Source organism: Myotis myotis, unplaced genomic scaffold, assembly GCF_014108235.1.
Source record: "Myotis myotis isolate mMyoMyo1 unplaced genomic scaffold, mMyoMyo1.p scaffold_m19_p_11, whole genome shotgun sequence".
Lineage (NCBI taxonomy): Eukaryota > Metazoa > Chordata > Mammalia > Chiroptera > Vespertilionidae > Myotis > Myotis myotis.
The window spans coordinates 51,481,148-51,501,700 of NW_023416315.1; the positions used below are offsets into that span (position 1 = coordinate 51,481,148).

The 20,553-nt window shown below is 38.6% G+C and overlaps 2 protein-coding genes across 2 annotated transcripts; both read left to right on the top strand.

The window, feature by feature from the left end:
- Positions 1–4,926: 4,926 nt before the first annotated feature.
- LOC118665719 (olfactory receptor 2A12) lies at positions 4,927–5,856 on the top strand. Its single transcript, XM_036327013.1, has one exon. It carries the CDS (start codon positions 4,927–4,929, stop codon positions 5,854–5,856), a length of 930 nt encoding a protein of 309 aa, XP_036182906.1.
- A 12,396-nt stretch (positions 5,857–18,252) lies between these two features.
- On the top strand, positions 18,253–19,182 carry LOC118665720 (olfactory receptor 2A2-like). The gene has a single exon (XM_036327014.1). It carries the CDS (start codon positions 18,253–18,255, stop codon positions 19,180–19,182), a length of 930 nt encoding a protein of 309 aa, XP_036182907.1.
- The last annotated feature ends 1,371 nt before the right edge of the window (positions 19,183–20,553 follow it).

The following is a 20,553-nucleotide window of genomic DNA, read 5'->3' on the forward strand; positions in this document are numbered from 1 at the left end:
CATCACATCATGAAACTTTTAAACCATTCTCAAGGGGGTGTGGAGGCAGGCACAGCCTCAAGATCAACTACTCAGAAGTCCAAATACGCAGTGATTGTACTGTGACATCACCATAAGATACTACTGAAGCCTGTTAAATTTTCATGACAAGATCCTTCTGAATTGGGTAACCTGCCATTTTTCCTGAGTTCTCGCTTTTCTGCATAAACACCACACACACACACACACACACACACACACACACACACACACTCATACACACACAGTCATTCACACTCATTTACATACACACTCATTCACACTCAGATAACAGAGCTATAAGTCTGTAAGTCAAGAGCAGAGGGGCAGGTTTGTCCTACCTGGGAAGACCTAGAGTGGTGGGAAGCTTTGTAATTTGTTCCCTGGACTCCACAGGTATATGTGTGGGGAATGGGTTGGCTTTAGGTGATGCGCCCTTGCCTCCTGTTCTCATGGTCAGGACAGAAAGGGAGTCTGGGATTCGTCAGCCACTGGACCGGCTTCAGGCAGTAGGCGCTTCAGCTCCAGCCTTTCCTCTCTCTCTGAGTTTTCCTGTACTCTCAAACCCAATTGGAGGGAAATACCAGAAAGAGTATCCTCCTTTGTGCAAATTATTGTATGTGAGCTGCTTAATGATTTACAGAAGAGCAGGACATAAGGCTGGCAGAAATCCTCAGGTTTAGGAAGAACCCCTCTCTGGTCACATTTATGGGGGAGGGGAGCGCGCTTCCACTAGAAGCCCCTGTGCCATGGTATCAGCCTGAGAGGGGCACAAAAGCCACCGAATACTGTTGCCCCCTTTTGCAACTGAAGGTGAAGCCAGAGGTGTTACACAGTTTTCTCTTTCTTTTCTTCCTATGCTAAGCACCATTTTCTCCCACCTCCTAGAAATATCCGCCAGCCAGGAAAGGGCGAACACGGGGGCTTCTTTTCTTTGCTGCCCACTTTGGAGGAGTTAAGGCATGGCAGGAAGCAATCCTATAGGGATGTGATAAAAATTCCATTGAATTTATCTTGTTTCAGTGAAGCTGGTAGGAGAATCAGATTAGCTTTTCCTGATTCAGTATTCCAGGCTTACTGCCCAGGGATGGTTGGCCTGATCCCAGGGAGACCCTGTGTCAGATCCTAGAATGGAATTATGTGGTTACCATTGCCACTCACATGTTTTTTTTTTTTTTTTTAAATTTCACCTTTAACATGTGTGTGTGTGTGTGTGTGTGTGTGTGTGTGTGAGAGAGAGAGAGAGAGAGAGAGAGAGAGAGAGAGAGAGAGAGAGAGTGAGTCATGGTCAGAGCACATGCTGAGGTTTGCAGGTTTGATTCCTGGTTGGGGTGCATGTGGTAAGCAATGAATCGATGTTTCTCTCTCTCCCTCTTCCTTTCTGTCTCTCTAAAATAATAAAAACATATTAAAAAAATACTTAAAAAGAGAATCTTACACTTTTTACTGCTCAAACATCCCTCCCTCTATTTACTTATTATTTTCAAAAGGCTTAATTTTATCCTTTTAAAATACCGTAGTAATTATTTTATAGCCTATATGTATAAAATTTGCCAAATAATTTTCAAACTATGTTTCTATATTGTTTTCATATATTGACTTACCTGTGGGTTCATTTTTATTCTTATTGAAGAATATACTTTATTAGTAGACTGAGAATCTTTAGGTCCTCAGTACCTTTTTATTTGCATATTTAATAATGCTGTACTTTGCCCTAGTTCATTCAGGATTATTCTCGACAACATAAAAATTTAGAACAGCATTTTACTCCTCTTAGCACATTAAAGATAGTAGCTTATTGTCTTCAGACTGTCCTGCTGTTGAGAAGTCACTTTCAGTTGAATTGTTGTTCCTGTAAATATAATTGTATTTTACCTTTGATAACTTTTACTATTTCCTCTTTTTATTTTTGCAAAATTTTTAAAAAGTTATATTTTCATTGATTTCAGAGAGGAAGGGAGTGGGAGAGAGAGAATGATTGATTAGCTCCTCCCTGCACGCCCCACACTGGAGATCAAGCTTGAAACCCTGGGTAGGTGACCTGACCAGGAATCGAACCGTGACCTCTTGGTTCATAGGTTGGTGCTCAACCACTGAGCCATGCAGGCTGGGCTACTATTTCCTCTTAATCCTGGAAAAAGTAAATTATATAAAATAGTTGAACAAAGACTGTTTAAGAGTCAAATGAAATTATAGCTCCTATTAAATATCATAAACCTCATGAAATAATAAAGGAATATAATGAAGCAAACAAAACAATGGATGTAAAAAGAATCCACTTAAAAATTTTGGAAAGCAAAAATAAAGTCATTAAATTTAAAAAAATAACGAAGCAGACAGGATAAATTTCAACCTGGTGTCAGTCATAGAATAACTGTACAATTAGAATATAGCTATGAAATGTCTAGAACAGTGTGAAGACAGCAAAAGAGAAAAATATCTGAAAGGGTAATTAATTAAGAGACATAAGATAGGTTGACTGACTGCATCATTGTTTGAATAAGTACTCCATAAAGTGTAGACACAGTGAAATTTAGAGAATGGAAGAAAGAACATAGTCAAAGAGATAGGGAGGATAAATGGTGATGGAGGGCACTTGAGGTGGTGAACACACAACACAATAAACAGATAATGTATATAGAATTGTACACCTGAAACGTATATAATTTTATTAACCAATGACACCCCAAAAGATTCAATAAAAAACATATAAAAGAATTTACATTCATTGAGAATTTATTTTTTATTTATCCTACTAGAGGCCCAATGCATGAAATTTGTGCAAGAGTAGGCCTTCCTTCCTCTGGCTGCCGGCCCTGGCTTCCCACCGGCACCAGCTTCCCTCTGGCACCTGGGACCCAGCTTCCCTCGCAGCCCTGGCTTCATCCTGAAGGATGTCTGGTCTAATTAGCATATTATGCTTTTATTATTATAGATTTTATTCTCCTAGTATATATTTTTATTTAAAAATGTATGTCCTCTTTAGTTACGAAAAATTCTTCATTTTGCTTGAGGGTACTTTTATCATTTTTATTGCACTCATTAAGTGGAATTGTTTTTTGCAAGTTAAGGACTTATGTCTATTTTTAATTTTGGAATATTTTTGGATAAATCTCTTCAAATAATGTTTCTTTACTATTTTCTTTATTCTTTTGCTTTAGAAACTTCATAATATCTAAGTTTAGCTGCTCAGCCTATTATTTGTGACTCTAAACTACACTTTCAAAAGTGTATTCCTTTGTCTGTCTGTATTAAAATCTGGGTGGACTTAAATGTGACTTTCCAGTATATTACCTCCGCTTTAATGTTAGATCTAGCAATTATTCCCTTTATTGATTTTCTAAAAAAAATTTGTGGCTATATTCTCATTTCCACGGTTTGTAGTTAATCTGTTTTTATACACTGACTAGAGGCCTGATGCACAAAATTCATGCAAGGGGTTCGGTCCTCGCAGCCGTGGTGGCTTGCCTTGGCCCTTACAGCCCTGGCTTCATCCGGAAGGTTGTCCAGAAGGTTGTCTGGAAGGTCGTTCAGCTGTCCAGTCTAATTAGCATATTATGCTTTTATTATTATAGATTGTGTTTTCATGGCTACATTGTTTATTTTTCGTAATGTAATAAGCATTTTAGTAAATATATCTTTTAAAATTTATTGAAACATCCTATATTTTTATGCATTTAATTGCATCTTGAATAAATTCAAGTTTCTAATTGTTTACTTTATTTTTCCTCTTTAACATGAAATTTGTGTGTTTTCAAATTTTCTTTTACTTGATTTTAATTTGCTTTTTCAACCTTTCTCTTTCCCTGTCTTGTGATTTTGAGTTTTTGTTGTTCCTCACTTGGCTCCGCGCCCCCTAGTGTAGAATCAGGTCCTATGACAGTGTCTCAGGCTCTGGTGATTTAACGAGAGAGCAGCAAGCATACTGACTTCTGTATAGTCATTTTACCCAGCAGCCCAGTAGCTGTTCTATACCTCCTTCTATGGCCCCAGACCAAGTGCTTAGGTTCAACGAACCATATTGGTACCCCACCTTCATCCAAGCTGAGTTCCAGGTCTTTCATCCTGGGAGCATGTCATCATATTTCTAATTTATTTCTGATATGTGGAAGAATTGTCTCATTTTAAATTCTGGCTGTCTATTTGGGTTTGCAGTTTATATTTTGACCTGTAATTTTCATGTATTTCTAGTAGAGGAGAACTAAAGAACTCATCTTGAGCATAGCTCTTTACTTAAAGCTAAATATACAACCAATAGTGTAAGTGCAATGATAAAATTAAGTGCCACTAAGCTTCAATTTCTGGGAGAAAACAGATTAGTGGTAAGTGACCTGTCTTTGTCTCTTCATTATATTCAGGTGATTATTGCTTACAATACTTTCCAAGGAGTATCAAAGCTTTTATTTTTTAAAGGAAGCCCAAGACCCCAATTTTTTTTAAAAAAAATATTTTATTGATTTTTTACAGAGAGGAAGGGAGAGAGACAGAGAGTCAGAAACATTGATGAGAGAGAGACACTGATCAGCTGCCTCCTGCACATCTCCTACTGGGGATGTGTCCGCAACCCAGGTACATGCCCTTGACCGGAATAGAACCTGGGACCTTTCAGTCCGCAGGCTGATGCTCCATCCACTGAGCCAAACCGGTTTCGGCCCAAGACCCCAATTTTTATGTGAAATCTCCAAATTTTTAATATTGGTCAATATCTAAAGTTTTAAAATATCTCCAAATGCCACATTTGCAGATCAGCATTACAGGACTGTGGGCTGGATTGAATCCATGAATTACTGATTTGTGGCTTCTGGTATAAATTCTCTCTGTATGAGCATATCATCTTTTTCCTTTTCTACTTCTCAGCTCTGAAGTTTCTGTTCTAAGTTCAGCATTGTATTTACCTGTCAGAAGAACATGGGGAGCAACCAGACATGGATCACAGAAGTTATCCTGCTGGGCTTCCAGGTTGACCCAGAGCTTGAAATTTTCCTCTTTGGGTTCTTTTTGCTCTTCTACAGCCTCACCCTGATGGGAAACGGGGTCATCCTGGGGCTCATCTGCCTGGACTCCAGACTGCACACCCCCATGTACTTCTTCCTCTCAAACCTGGCCATCGTTGACATGTCCTATGCCTCAAGCACTGTTCCCAAGATGCTGGCAAATCTTGTGATGCAGAAGAAAACCATCTCCTTCGCTCCATGCATTCTTCAGACCTTCCTGTACTTGGCATTTGCTGTCACAGAGTGTATGAGTCTGGTGGTGATGTCCTACGATCGCTACGTGGCCATCTGCCACCCCCTCCATTACTCTGTCATCATGAGCTGGAGAGTGTGCACAGTCCTGGCTGCCGCTTCCTGGATATTCAGCTTCCTCTTGGCTCTAGTCCACATTACTCTCATTCTGAGGCTGCCCTTTTGTGGGCCACAAAAAATCAACCACTTTTTCTGTCAAATCATGTCAGTATTCAAATTGGCCTGTGCTGACACTAGGCTCAACCAGATTGTCCTGTTTGTGGGCTCCGTGTTAGTCTTAGTGGGGCCCCTCAGCTTGGTGCTGGTGTCCTACACACGCATCCTCGTTGCCATCCTGAGGATCCAGTCTGGGGAGGGCCGCCGAAAGGCCTTCTCCACTTGCTCCTCCCACCTCTGCGTGGTCGGGCTCTTCTTTGGCAGTGCCATCATCATGTACCTGGCCCCCAAATCCAGCCACTCTCAAGAACAAAGGAAGATTCTATCGTTGTTTTACAGCCTTTTCAACCCTTTGCTGAATCCCCTGATCTACAGCCTGAGGAACGCAGAGGTGAAGGGAGCCCTGAGGAGGCTGGGGAAGAAGAGATTGCTGTGAGGGATGGCTCGGAGTATTCTGAGTGTGTGAGCTCATCCTCAGGGACCTTGAATGCCCTTTTGAGTCTTTTAATTTAATCAACCCAAAACTCTTTGTTTTTGGACTTCTTATAAAATGAGAAAATGAATACTCTTACTATTTAAGCCATTGATACCAAACCTGAGATAAAGTGTGAAACAGAAAATCACAGTCTAATCCTATTCATGAGATAGATGCAAATATTTTAAAGTATTAGTAAAATAAAATAATTTCGCATTTTGATAAAGTTTTTATGCCCCCAAATGCAAGAATTATTTAGCATAAAAACAAACAATAGGAAAATAACTTGTCACATTAACAAATTAAAGGATACATGTCAGAAGATCTAAGAAAGTTTTTGACAAAAATTAACTTTAATTATAATAAGACTCTTTTTTTGTTGTTGTTAATCCTCACACGAGGATACTTTTCCATTGATTTTTAGGGAGAGATAGAGATAGAGAGACATTGATGTGAGAGAGACACACACCCCAATTGGTGGTGGGGAACCTGCAGCTTAACTGGAATTGAACCTGGGACCCTTCAGTTGGCTGGCCAGTGCTCTATCCACTGAGCAAAACCAGTCAGTGCTGATAACACTCTTTACATGCTAATATAACAATAAGCATTTTTAAAGAGGACCTATCAAGAAAAAACAACAACCCACACAGCAGACATCATACTTAATGATGAAATGCTAACATTCTTCCCTTTAAGACAAAGAATGAGATAAGCCCTAGCTGGTTTGGATCAGTGGATAGAGCGTCAGCCAGTGGACTGAAGGGTCCTGGTTCGATTCTGGTCAAGGGCGTGTACCTTGCTTGTAGGCTTGATCCCCTGCCCTGGCCCTGGTCAGGGCGGGTGCAGGAGGCAATCAATTGATTACATCGATATTTCTCTTTCTCTGTCTCTCCTCCTCCCTTCGTCTCTAAAAATCGATGGAAAAAAATCCTTGGGTGAGGAGTAACAAGAAAAAGAAAAAGAAAAAAAAGAAAAGAAAAAAGAGAATGAGATAAAGATGTACAACATTGCTTTGTTTTCAACATTTACTAGAGATCCTAACAGCATAGTTAGACAAAAAGAAGAAATACAGGCACGCACATGTGCACACACACACATTTGAGAAAGAATAAACCCATCATGGTTATATGCCAATGACATGATTATATATGTTAGAAACCAAAGGAAACTTTTGATATATTATTGTAATTGTAAGGAAGTTTAACAAGGTAGTTTATTACAAAATCAATATGAATATCGATTATATTTTCACATAACAATAACAAATAATTAAAAATGAAAATTTGCCGAAACCGGTTTGGCTCAGTGGATAGAGTGTCAGCTTGCGGACTGAAAGGTCCCAGGTTCGATTCTGGTCAAGGGCATGTACCTTGGTTGCGGGCACATCCCCAGTGGGAGATGTGCAGGAGTCAGCTGATTGATGTTTCTGTCTCATCGATGTTTCTAACTCTCTATCTCTCTCCCTTCCTCTCTGTAAAAAATCAATAAAATATATTTAAAAAACAAAAACAAAAACATATTGACTCTCCAGCCCTGTATCATAATTTAAAAAAATAAATAAATAAAAAAATAAAAATGAAAATTTATAAAATGCAGCCATAAACAGCAGGACTTAATTTTTCAATTCTTCTGAGTAAATGTAACAAAGGATGTATAAAATACTGCAAAGAGACAATTAGAAAAATGTATTGAGTCACCATGGTAACTAAGTACAAAGATATTCAATGTGAGATATGCTAGATTTTTTAATTTGGAAACATAATATTATAAAAAGTCAGTTTCCTCAAATTGATTGATATATTTAATGTAATCTTAATGAATTTCCAACAATATCCAACAATTCCAACAATTCCAACCCAGCAGAATGTGTGGGTTTGTGCAGAACTTGAAAGGGCCAAGGCTAGCCCAAACACTATTAAAAAGATAAAATATAAGGTGGAAGGATTTGATCTCCCAGATAATAAGATGTACTATAAGGTGCCAATCAAGGGAAGTATGGTAATCATCTAGGGATTGACCAACAAACAAACTGAACAGAATACGAAGCATAGCTGTGGATTCATGTCTTCATGACCACTTGCTAGATGAGAGGTGTGGCAGGGCAAGGAAGGGCTTTGCTGGAAATGGTGCTGGCACAATTGAGTAGCCACATACATACTCACTCGTGGAAAACACAAGTCCTAGTGTATTCAAGACCCAACTGTCAGAGGCAAAACTACAAAGGTTTTAGAAGATACAAAGGGGAAGGATTTTAAAAATAATATGCAAAATTATTAGTCACAAAAGAAAACATTGATAAATTTGACTAAATTGAAATTAAGAATGTGTATTATTCAATAAAGAGCATAAAAATGGTGAAAAGGCAAGACATAAAATCCTCTTCTACCAGACCTTCTAATCTATTAGGTCTCAAGTATTCCCTCCTCCAAGACCAGCATATTTCAGAGTTCCACTTGTCACAACTAGGTGACTTTCTACCACATCACTCCAGTTTATCTTGTTACCCAAATCACTTTATAAAATAAACACACTTTAAGAATGAAAGCAGAATAGAGATTTTTTCCTAACCATATGATGGATGAACCATTTTCAGATGTTCTGTGGTAAAATATCCTATATAATAAAAGAGAAACATGTAAATTAACTGTCCCTCCACTATGCTCACCAGCCAATCAGAGTGAGTATGCAAATTAACCTCATCACCTCCATGGAGACGGCCAGCAGGTAGGAGGCAGCTCTTAGCATGGCCTGCTTGGCCATCGCTGCGGTGACTGGAGAGCAGGCAAGTGTGGCCCACAGACAGCACCCAGTATGGCCTGCTTGGCAGTCACTGAGGTGTGGAGCCGGCAGGCCCTGCAGAGAGCAGAGAACCATAGGGAGCGAGCCTAAGCTGTCAGTAGGAAATCCCCTGATGGCTCCCAGATTTGAGAGGGTGCAGGTCAGGCTGAGGACACCCCCCACCCTATGCACAAATTTCATGCACCGGGCCCCTAGTTCTAATGTAATATTTAAAATTAATTTTAAAAAGAGGCACAAGAAATTCTTTTGTTCATCTTTCCCCTGTTACAGGAGAGACACCAGAAGCCTTTCCTCTGAGCAGATTTCCCTTCTCTGCCAGTGACTGAAGTTGGGCCAAATGACTATCTCTAAACTGGTCACTGACAAAAAGGATGAAATTGGAGCTTGGCTTAGGTCAATCGTGGTTTACTCCCCTCTGGCTCAAAGTGAGGCCCACATCCTCTGATAATTTTACTTCATCATATGGGAAGAAAATCAGCATTGTTAGATCAGCAAGGAAGGGAGCAATGGCCCAGGACAGACAAATAACAGTATCTACTAAAACGTTTAAGTTCTGAAGCAAGCCTTCTTAAATCTTGAGAAGTCAGAAATTGAAGTGTATTAATTTCCTCATACTTCAGTTTTAGGGATCTAATTGATATTCTCTCAAGATAAGACTTAGTGTTTAAAAACCTAATGGACACAGCCTCTAGATAAAATGAAACATTATTCTTTTATCAAGGAGATTGTTTTGACTCTCATCTTATACCATTTTTAAAAAGGACTCTGACGTAGAATATGTACTTTAGTTATGTAGTAAATAGTTTTCTTGCTATTACAGTGGGGCCTTGACTTATGAGTTTAATTCGTTCCGTGATGGAGCTCGTAACTCAAATTACTCGTATGTCAAATCAACAGTGAACGAGTGAGACACGTGATGCTGGGCTGATGTTGTGGCGTTCACTGTGATGTTCACTGAGCCAACTAGTGGTGGGGTATCTGAAGCTGGCTTGTAACCCGAATTTTAGCTCGCAACTCAAAGCAAAAAATTGGCTGAGAGATGGCTTGTATCTTGAAAAACTCTTTAGTCAGGACACTTGTAAGTCAAGGCCCCAGTGAACATTAAAAATAAATGTGCTTAGCCCTAACCAGTTTGGCTCAGTGGATAGAGCACTGGCCTGCGGACTGAAGGGTCCTATGTTTGATTCCGGTCAAGGGTATGTACCTTGGTTGTGGACACATAACCCATAGGGGATGTGCAGGAGGCAGCTGATTGATGTTTCTCTTTCATTGATGTTTCTAATTCTTTATCCCTCTCCCTTCCTCTCTGTAAAATCAATAAAATATATTTTAAAAATGTGCTTAAAATAGCATGAATATGAACCAATTTATATAAAAATATTTATCATGTGTTTATACTTTACATTTTCTAAGTGCAAAAAGAGATATGTGTGATTCCATTAACCAAATGTGAAATCATTCATCCATCTGTCCTATTAGCCTTGAATATATATATATTCATCCAGAAATCTCCGGGATATTGAGCCTTTAATCATAATGGTTTCCACAGGGTGCTGTGATCAGCAGAGGCAACATATTTGACAAGGAAACTCTACAATAGGCCAATGTTTTCTCTTACCTGACTTTCTAAGCTGAAAGAGTGTATATATTTACTACTTATAGCTGCAAGTAATGAAGATGACTAATTTCCCTGCTATTTTCTGGTTTGGATTCTTTGCGCCTGTTGCTAAAGCTTTCTGAACTTTCAGCTCCACTTGGTCATCTCAGATAATATATCCATTTCTCAGGAGATTTCCATTCTTTATCTAGACTGGTTACTTTCTAGAAATTCCATCTGCCTTTATGCTAAGTTGGGCTCCTTAGTTCATTCATGTAATGTCTTCTTCTTTTTTGGCTTACTCCCTTGTTTTGGTGGAGCATATCCTACAATAGCACCGTACAGTTAAAAAAGATGTGCCATGACAAGTTATGATGAAAACAGTCACGAACACTTCTAATTTCTCATTATTGCTTATATTATTTTATCTTTCTCAGCTATCCCATTGAAATTCTTTGTGCTAAGTGGACTTAAAAAAAAAAAAAGACTCAAGCCCTGTGAAGGAGGAATTTCTGTCTCAGAGATGGCAAAATATTAAAACTATATTTAGGTGCAGCTGAAGGTATTGCACCTAATTGTGGTCTGTAAACATTTTTATCCCCAAAGGTCCATCACCAACAATAGAGCCAAGTATGCTTTGTAATACTTATTATTTCTAAAATATAAAATAGTAATCAATATAAATATTAATACTCATAAGAAGTCTAAGGCTTTTGAGAGTAAATGTTTTTGCTCTAGTGTTTCAAAGATTAGAAACAAAAAATAGAGATGACTCATGACACCTCTTTGTATCCACCATAAGCTGTGTTAAATGATATCATATTGTCCCCATCAAAAGAAATAAAAATGGTAATTATGCATATCTGAATGAACATGCACCAAATTATTATCCTTAGCTCTCTACAGGTATTGATAAGTGAAATTTATTTTTTTATAATAATTTTGTTTTGCTTGTAAAATATAGGAAAGATGAACACTATAAGAGTATTAAAAGTGAAAAGAAATTATTTAAGCACCACCTTGAGAGGTGTTTTAATAAATGCATTTAGTCTACCGGAGAAGGGAGTCCAATTTTGGTTGAAAGGGCTGAAGAGGACTATGTGCGTGCTTTGAGAATAGACATTATGTCTGAAGTCAAATGGGTGATACAAGGATAAAACTGACATAAACAAGGAATGAGAATTTCAGGAGTGGGAGTAGGAGTTGAATGAAGTAGAGAGTGTGTGCTGGAGAATAATAAGGAAGTAAGAAGAGTAACATTACTTTAAGAAAAGAACTCCAATTTGCCTCCTCTTAAATATATTTTTCTGCTCTTCAGTAGATTAAAATGATTGCTCTAATTTTGAAGTGTTCCTTCCACCACAGTTTAAGAAGTAAGATTTTTTAGAGAATTCAACTAAGATACACTTAGGAAATTAGAAAGGGCAGGACTTGAGAGAGAGAGAGAGAGAGGTTCATTTTTCATTTTAAATGTGGGCTTTTAACCTAGGATGAAGGAATAAAAATGTGGCTCAGAAATCTGGAGATGTTTGAAATGGAGGGCAAACTAAAGAAAATTAAGGAGAGGTATATCTAAACTGCCAAGTCAAAAATATAAGTGAGGAATGTGCAGTGATTATTTGGCAACCACACTTTCTCCATTAGGAGATAACAATTTCTCTGAGATGATGTCTTAACAGGGTCCATGGGGCTCCTGTCTTGAGAGATCAAGAAAGCACAGCCCTTCTTCTGCCCCACCCCCACTCCCAGGACAGAGACATTTCCTTGGGCACAAAACCACTCTGATGTGGTGGTCGCACCCCCACTCCTTGCTCAGAGCCCAGTTCCTACAATGGAAATACCACTCAGGGAGCAGTTTGCCATGGTCCCCACACCCAGCTAAAAACAGTGGCTCAGAGAATTTGACTGGAGGTAAAGTAGCCAGTCTTCAAATAGATGGTAATCTCTCCTACAGGAGCTGACTTCATTTGCAACAGACTGGAGAAATTCAAGCCTAAGGGCTCTCTCAAAAAACAGCCAGAATTACTGGTGAAAGACAGCTGGGAAGAGATTGATAGATCCATTGGAGATACAGGCTAAACTGTTGGCTGACTAATTTGCAGGCAAGAGCTGGGGAAAGAAGTAGCTGAGAGGCACCCTCTAGGGGGTCAGAAGGAATCTCAAATACGAACTAACCAGTGGGTCCCAAATTTGATTTGATCTTTCTCTTTTGTGGTATATGCCCTGGGTCATTACTGAAAACAATAGACTGATCAGCCCAAGTTAGTGTGGGGTTTAACAGCTGGGCATGGTCAGTGACTAGGCAAAGAGAACCCTGTCAAAACCACCCTCGCCCTAGCTGGTTTGGCTCAGTGGATAGAGCATCAGCCTGCGGACTCAAGGGTCCCAGGTTCGATTCCGGTCAAGGGCATGTACCTTGGTTGCGGGGACATCCCCGGTATGGGGTGTGCAGGAGGTAGTTGATCGATGTTTCTCTCTCATCGATGTTTCTAACTATCCCTTTCCTGTCCTCTCTGTAAAAAATCAATAAAATATATTTAAAAAACAACAACAAAAACCACCCTCATCCCAGGATGAATGTAGGTGTACCCAAGGTTGCCCTTCATGAGGAGCAGCACCCTCTGATCTTATCACTTATCACTGAAGTACAGTGCAGGGGAGAATACACGCCACTAAAATAACCCAGCCTATTAATAAACAAATCAATAACCAAGCAGATAACAATAAAAAGCCCAGGAGATGTGGGGAAGGTATGAAGACCGGAGTTTTATCTAAAAATTTCCAGTGTCTGGTTTAACAGAGGACAGCTGGCTTTTCTTCTTCTGCATTCTGTCTGTTGCAACAGCTCATGTCATATTGCTCTGGAGCTCCACTGCGCACTAGGAGAGAGTGAGGATGAAAAGGCAGAAAGTGTCCACATGTTATTGTGAAAGTAGTTTTGACCTCATAGACCCTTTGAAAGGTTCTCAGAGATTCCCAGTGGTCCCTGGAGCACACTCAAAGAATTCATAACAGTGTGCTTAAGCTTCGATCTCCACATCTGTGAAGTGAAAATTATAATCAGATGGAACTATGTGGTCAATATATGGTATTTAGCACCTTTTCTGAAACATAAGAAGGACTCAATCATTGTTGCTTATGGATATTATAATCCTTCTTCCTTTGTACCTGTCAACCCTGACTGCAGTGAGAGATAGTCCTGCTTGGGGGAACCGTTCTCTCTTAGGGTTGCCCTAACAAGTTCCATGGGAACCCACGTCTCAGCCACCTAAAAGTCCCAGCCTCTTGTGTACATGCATGGGGATTGTAGAGAAGCATGCATTCATAAAACTAATGTTTATAAGAGTTTGGGTACTGTAATTTGTGGTACCTGTCTCAGGTTTAAAACCCTCGAGATATCTGAAAGTTTATGTAGAAACAGTACGCTGCTAGTATCCACCCTGCCTGTTCCCTAGTATTTTTCCTCTGAGGACAATCAGACCCAATCTCGGCTCTCCTCCAGAGAGAAAATTCAGAGATTTTCTTTTTTCCCTCAGAGAGAAGATAACGAGGTATGGTATCTTATAATCCTTCTGGGAATTTGAACTCTCAATAGAAACTGAAGAATGTTTTTAATTCATCTGATTCTAAAGTAAAAGCTGTGCTCCTGGGCTTCTCTGAGAGACCTTCACCAAGACCTGTGGATCCTCCTGTACCTGGATTTAAATCCCACAAGCTGCTGAGATAGCAGGATACCACACCAGTTTAGAGGTACATCTCTCAGCTCTGGGGGTTTATTCCAGGTCAGAGAGATGCTCATGAGAAACCCAGTGCTCGCATCTCCTTGTGCAGAAGTGGGGAATTCATGCTGGGTCGTAGGTTTCAGTGCAGATAGCTGGTGTAGGCCATGACAGCCACAGAAACCACCTGGCTGCGTGGACAGGAATGACATTGCTGGGTGATCTTTCCTCCTGACTCATTGTGCCTTGCAGGTAGATATAATAGGCACCTAGATTTCTTCCTTCCCCATCTTAGGGAACTTCTGCCGACTTTGCTGTGGGCAGGGGCCTTGACCTCCCGATGCGCCTGCGTGGTGGTGGGCAGAGCCAGCACAGCGTCTCGGTGGGAGGCTGTGTATCCAGGCGTTGTCTTTGAGTGAGGCTCTGACATTGCCAGATTAATGATGTTGCGTATTATTTCGCCTAATGATGGTGGTGATGTCCAGGGAAAGTTCTCTCAGTGGAAAAGAAAATCCTAGTAAGAGTTTCAGTAAGTTGTTTCTTTGCTGAAACAGTGTAAGGTATAAGTTTGCCACCTAGTTATTTCCTTTCCTGACCTTCCCATGTTATCAGCATATCATGATGATTATCAGATTGGAAGCCACAGAGGCCTGGTGCACAAATTCATGCACCAGTGGGGTCCCTCAGCCTGGCCTGTGGGGATTGGGCTGAAACTGGCTCTCCAACATCCCCTGAGGGGTTCTGGATTGCAAGAGGGCACAGGCCAGGCTGAGGGACCCCACTGGTGCATGATCGGGGCCTACGAGGGACCACGAGAGGGCTCCAGGGAATGTATGGCCCCTTTCACCCAGTCCCCATCAGCTAGACCCCAGCAGCAAGCTAACCTACTGGTTGGAGTGCCTTCCCCTGGTGGTCAGTGCACATCATAGCGACTGGTCGAATGGTTGAGCAGACGGTCAGACACTTAGCATATTAGACTTTTATATATATAGATTATATATATATATAGATCTTTCCTATCATAAAAGAGGATAGGTTGAGTGCTCAGACTCCTGACAAGAGTTGGAGCAATAAAGTTCCACAGATCAAGAAAACACTCAGAGTTACAGGACTGCCCAGATGAGGAACTGCTCATACTGATCACACAAACCTTTTGTTATTTGAGCTTCAAGTGTTTTATTTACTCTACTAGGAAGGTGGAGTTTTAGGCCTCCCATGGTATTTTATTCTCTATTTATACAACATGTTTAAGTGATATTGTATTCTTTATATAAAAATATTGTTTAACTTGCAATTCCTGCATAGGCAAAAACCTTTCCCTCTTATTAATATCTAGTGAAGAGTCATATAAATACAGATGCCATTCACCTAGAAAACAGGAGTTCCTCTCAAGCCAGAAATTGGAATTGAGAAGAAAATACTAGATTCGACACTACATGAGAAATCTGTATCTCTGTTTATAATAATGTGGATGTAAACTTGTCTAGTGGGATAAGGATAATTTCTTTCACATGGAACCATATGGAACCTGGGGAATAAGAGACACAAACTAATGCCACATACTAGTAAAATTGTGCCATTTCCTTAAAATTAGAGGGTAGATAGGTCAGGTAGCAGGAAGAATAAGAATAAGAATAAGAATAAGAATAAGAATAAGAATAAGAATAAGAATAAGAATAAGAGGGATTTTCAGCCTGGCAACCAAATAGCTACACACATTATAAGTCAGGTTGTACTTAAGCTTTGTGGAGTATTAGTTTCTATTTATCATTTTTCTTATTTTTCAGTATTTGGCATCAATCTGAGATAAGAATGAACCAAAGTAAGTTGATAATAAGCAGGCTTTCACCTGAGCATTAAAAGAGGATCAACACTCCTTTGGCAGCCAGCATGGTAGGAACAGCCATACAAATGGGACAACCACATATGAAGGTGAGTTTAGGATTTAGGGAAATATAGCTGTTAAGTTAGACATCCTTCCACTGGATGCTTTCTGACAGAGCTGTCTTTATACATCTGGGATTTTGTTAGATGACTGAAGATAGAGAGATACATACATTAGATGACTGATTTGACTGAGCACTTTCAAATCTCAGAATTTACTATAAGGATTCATGAAAAAAACAAAAAACAAAAATACAATAGTGTGCAGCTATTCAAAGCATGCTTCAGAGAAATATTTCAGCATGGGAAATAGTTCCTGGTGTGTTTCTAAATGAAAGAAGTAGATAAACTAGCAACACTGTTTGATATGCATATATTTAAATTCATGATATATATGAAAATGAATGTACAGTAAAAAGGTATAACTCTATATACAAATTATTAACAATGATCACTTTTGGCTTTTTTCAGAGTATTATCTTTTTAGTTTTCAATAGGGTTTCATACTGTTTTTCTAAGAAGCTTTTGAAAGTTGCTGTCAAACCCTCACATCAGGTAAGAACCACCTTATTCACACAATGAACCATATTTTTACAACTTTAATCTCAAAGTTAAAATGTTCAAGAGCCTAATTTTCTAAATATAAATAAAAAAGAATAATATAACCTTGATGGTTAATGAGTTAGTAACAATTATATATTTTGCCTAAAAATAAACTACTATATAAAATTAAGACCATTTTCTTCAATGCTAATAATGTTAATTTAGAGAAATAGATTAGATTTCATTAAAGGGAAGTCAGTTAAGCTGTGTTTTATTTTTATAAACATAAGAATTTGTTATCCTAGTAGCAACTTGTATTCCTTGTCAAATTATATGCTTGTTCTTTTAAAAGAGGACAACAGAAATATGGCAGAAATCATGATAAAAGTATAAATTATTAAAATACAGATATTATTTTATAAATATGACTCTTCAGTGAAGTAATAAAATTTTTTACTAAAGATATCTCTTTGGAGAAATGGCTGTGTCTAAGGCTGAGGAGGGGAATGTATAAGAAAACTGTAAACCATCATATCAGAAGTAAGGGAGTACTCAAAATTATGGAAACATGTTAACAGGACGAAAGGGCAAGCTTAGAGGGTTTATATCTAGAATAATTAAGCATGAATAAATAATAATAATTACAATCCCTTGATAAAAATTCATGAGTCCATACTGATAGAAAGATGACAGATGCAGATGCATAAAGAAATATAGATAATTGATAGATAGGTAGATAGATGATAGAGCCTTCCCTTAAAAGGAAATTGAAAAGCAATAAATATAACAACAATAATGGAGTAAGAACACCATGTGTGCAATAATCATTACTAATAACTGAGCCAGACAAGTTAATCAACAGGCACTGAAATTAGTGATTAGAAAGCTTTATGAAGAACAGAATATTTTATAGTAATTTTAATGGATGCTCCAGAAATTACATCAGTGAAAAAATGATTTTGTAATGGAGATATTTGGGAGGCACCATCTTCACCAAGTGATGAAAGTTAGCATCACCAATAATGGAATAAATGAACATCAAGCACTTACACATGGAATACAATGAAGAATACTTATTTTTCCTTCAGAAAGTGAATAATCTGAATAAAAATGAGGACTTCATACAATTTCAATTTGGGGAACATCCTACTAAAGAACTTCTCTATATTCTTCCAAAATTCAGTGGTCATGATTGGCAAAGACAGACTATTTCAGATGAAAGGAAACTAAAGATAAATGACATTAAGTATAATATGTAATCTTGGATTGGGTCCTGGATGGGGGAGTAGAGAGAGAATAGTGTAGTTTAATGATTCACAACAACATTACATTGCCTGATTTTGATAATTATATTGTGGTTATATTTGTTAATGTCTTTGTTCTTGGTGAAAAAATGAGGAATTTAGGGGTAATGGACATCATGCCTACACTTTAATTTCAACTGGTTCAGACAAAGTAATAACCATATGTAATAATATAGATAAAAAGAGAATGATAAAGCAAATATTAAAGAAATATTAAAATTCTTTGAATCTGGATATCTGGGTATAGTGGAGTACTTTGTTGAATCTGAGTATCTGCATATATTGGAGTTCTTTGCATAATTCTTGACCCTTTTCTGTAAGTTTAAATTTATTTCATATTAAAAGTTAAAAATAGGTAACCAATTTTTGGGAGTAGGAGAAGCTTTTGAATAGGGACAAGTATATAACTTTTCTCTGAGCTCATTTTGAGATAAATAACTCCAATTTTTGTTGATTATCCAGCTTTGACCTTTTTATCACATTTCAATCCTTGAACAGCTGTCATTAAGGAATGGGGGGCAACCAGTCCTGGGTCACAGAGTTCATCCTGGTGGGATTCCAGCTCAGTGCAGAGGTGGAAATGTTCCTATTCTGGATCTTCTCCCTGTTCTATATCTTCAGTCTGTTGGCAAATGGCATGATCTTTGTACTCATCGTTCTGGACCAGAGGCTACACACCCCCATGTACTTCTTTCTCTCACACTTGGCCATCATTGACATGTCCTATGCTTCCAACAATGTCCCCAAGATGCTGGCAAACTTAGTGAACCAGAAGAGAACCATCTCCTTTGCCCCATGCATTGTGCAGACATTTCTGTATTTGGGTCTTGCTGCTACAGAATGCCTGATTTTGGTGGCGATGTCCTATGATCGGTTTGTGGCCATTTGCCACCCCCTCCAGTACACTGTCATTATGAGCTGGAGAGCTTGCACAGCCCTGGTCATCACTTCCTGGTCATGTGGATTTGTCCTGGCTCTGATCCATGCGATTCTCCTTGTAAGGTTGCTCTTCTGTGGGCCCCTGGAAATAAACCACCTCTTCTGTGAGATCCTGTCTGTCCTCAAGCTTGCTTGTGTTGATACATGGATCAACAAAGTGGTCATCTTCTCTGCTTCTGTCTTTGTCTTAGTTGGGCCCCTCTGCTTAATGCTAGTTTCCTATATACGCATCCTCTGGGCCATCCTAAATATCCAGTCAAAGGAGGGACGCAAAAAGGCCTTCTCCACCTGCTCCTCCCACCTCTGTGTGGTCGGACTCTTCTTTGGCATAGCCATGGTGGTTTATATGGTCCCAGAATCCAGTCAGCGAGAGGAGAAGGAGAAAATACTGTCCTTGTTTCACAGTCTCTTTAACCCAATGCTGAACCCCCTCATCTACAGCCTGAGGAACGCTCAGGTGAAGGATGCCTTGTATAGAGCACTGCAGATGAGATCCATGTGAAGGGTAGATAGATGTTCAAGTGCCTTAAGAAATATGTGCTTTGGTGAAGGAAACACTCAGAAAAATGTCCCAATTAGAAGTTTTATATAAAAATAGTAATTGTTCAAATTCTAGCTCTAAAAGTTGGATAAAATCCTACAAAAGAGCACATCTTCTAAAGTTGAAATGGGACAACTAAATTATCAGAATATCTGGTCTTTCTTTAAAAAAAATAATGAATTCTCTTCATTTTTTAAGGCCAGGAATATTATATGGAGAGTAAGTTAAATGTAAGAAAATTATATCAATACATTTCTCTGGCTTATGTATTTAGACATATGTGACCTCTTGTCACTTTGTTGTAGCTAGAAACAGTATAGTAAAATTAATACCATAAGAGAGAACTTCGGAAGTAGACTGAAATTTTAATACAGAAAATATTGCAGTTATATGAATTTATCTCACCAATTGTGGGGTGAATGAAATAAGAATCTAAAGAAACTTTAAATTCCTTGATGAAATAATTTAGTAGCAAAGGGAAAAAGTTAGGGAAAACTTTAGTTCAACAAGAAACTATGTAATGAATCCTAAAATATGTTAAAGGTTTAAGATTTGGTCAAATGAAGGAAATTCATTAGTAAATGTTTAAATGTTCTAGAGGTAAAGGCTTTGAGTATTACTCAAACTTTACATTTATTCTTGGGTTATAATAATTTCTAATAAAGCAAGATTTAATCACATATTGAAGTTCTTGTAATTTTTTCCCATATTTTTGTGATGTTTGAACCAACTCATCTGAAGATGGTTTTGGGTAGTACAAGACAGCTATAATAGAGTGAGTAGATAAGGGGTTAAAGGAATGTGGTGGGAGAGGGTGCTGGGGAAATTCCCGAAGTATTTCAGTGGGAAATTCCCTGTGGAAATTAGGTCCTCATCCTCAGAAGCCACTTCTGAATCTCCACCATCAGGACATTTTATGAGGGATGGATTGTATCAATTCAAACTGGAAAAAAAGAACTGGTAGAGTATTCTTCAAAATTCTCTTAGGAAAAGATCCAGTTGCTCTTCATTATTTGAGATTTAGTAAATTTCTCCAGGGGAAGGGTTGAGGAGACAGATGATTGCGTGTCTCCAAATCCTCTCTGGTAGTCCTTCACAGCCAGAGATCCCTCCCTCCATGACTTCCCAAATGCCTTGTTCATTAGAACAAGGGGGTGGGGAAATGTGCACACTAGTATTTTTGAATGACATTAGTATTTCTTAGTATATACCAGCCTGAGAATTTACATTAACCTAAGCTTTATAGTCTTTAAAGGGAATAGACAGTAATTCCCAGCAGTTTAAAAAGTACTGAATTCATCAAATACTTATAAGCATTAAAAAAGGTATGAA

What these genes read in the sequence shown, in the direction of transcription:
- LOC118665719 (XM_036327013.1), top strand. Translation starts at nt 4,927, where the DNA reads ATGGGGAGCAACCAGACATGGATCACAGAAGTTATCCTGCTGGGCTTC.
- LOC118665720 (XM_036327014.1), top strand. Translation starts at nt 18,253, where the DNA reads ATGGGGGGCAACCAGTCCTGGGTCACAGAGTTCATCCTGGTGGGATTC.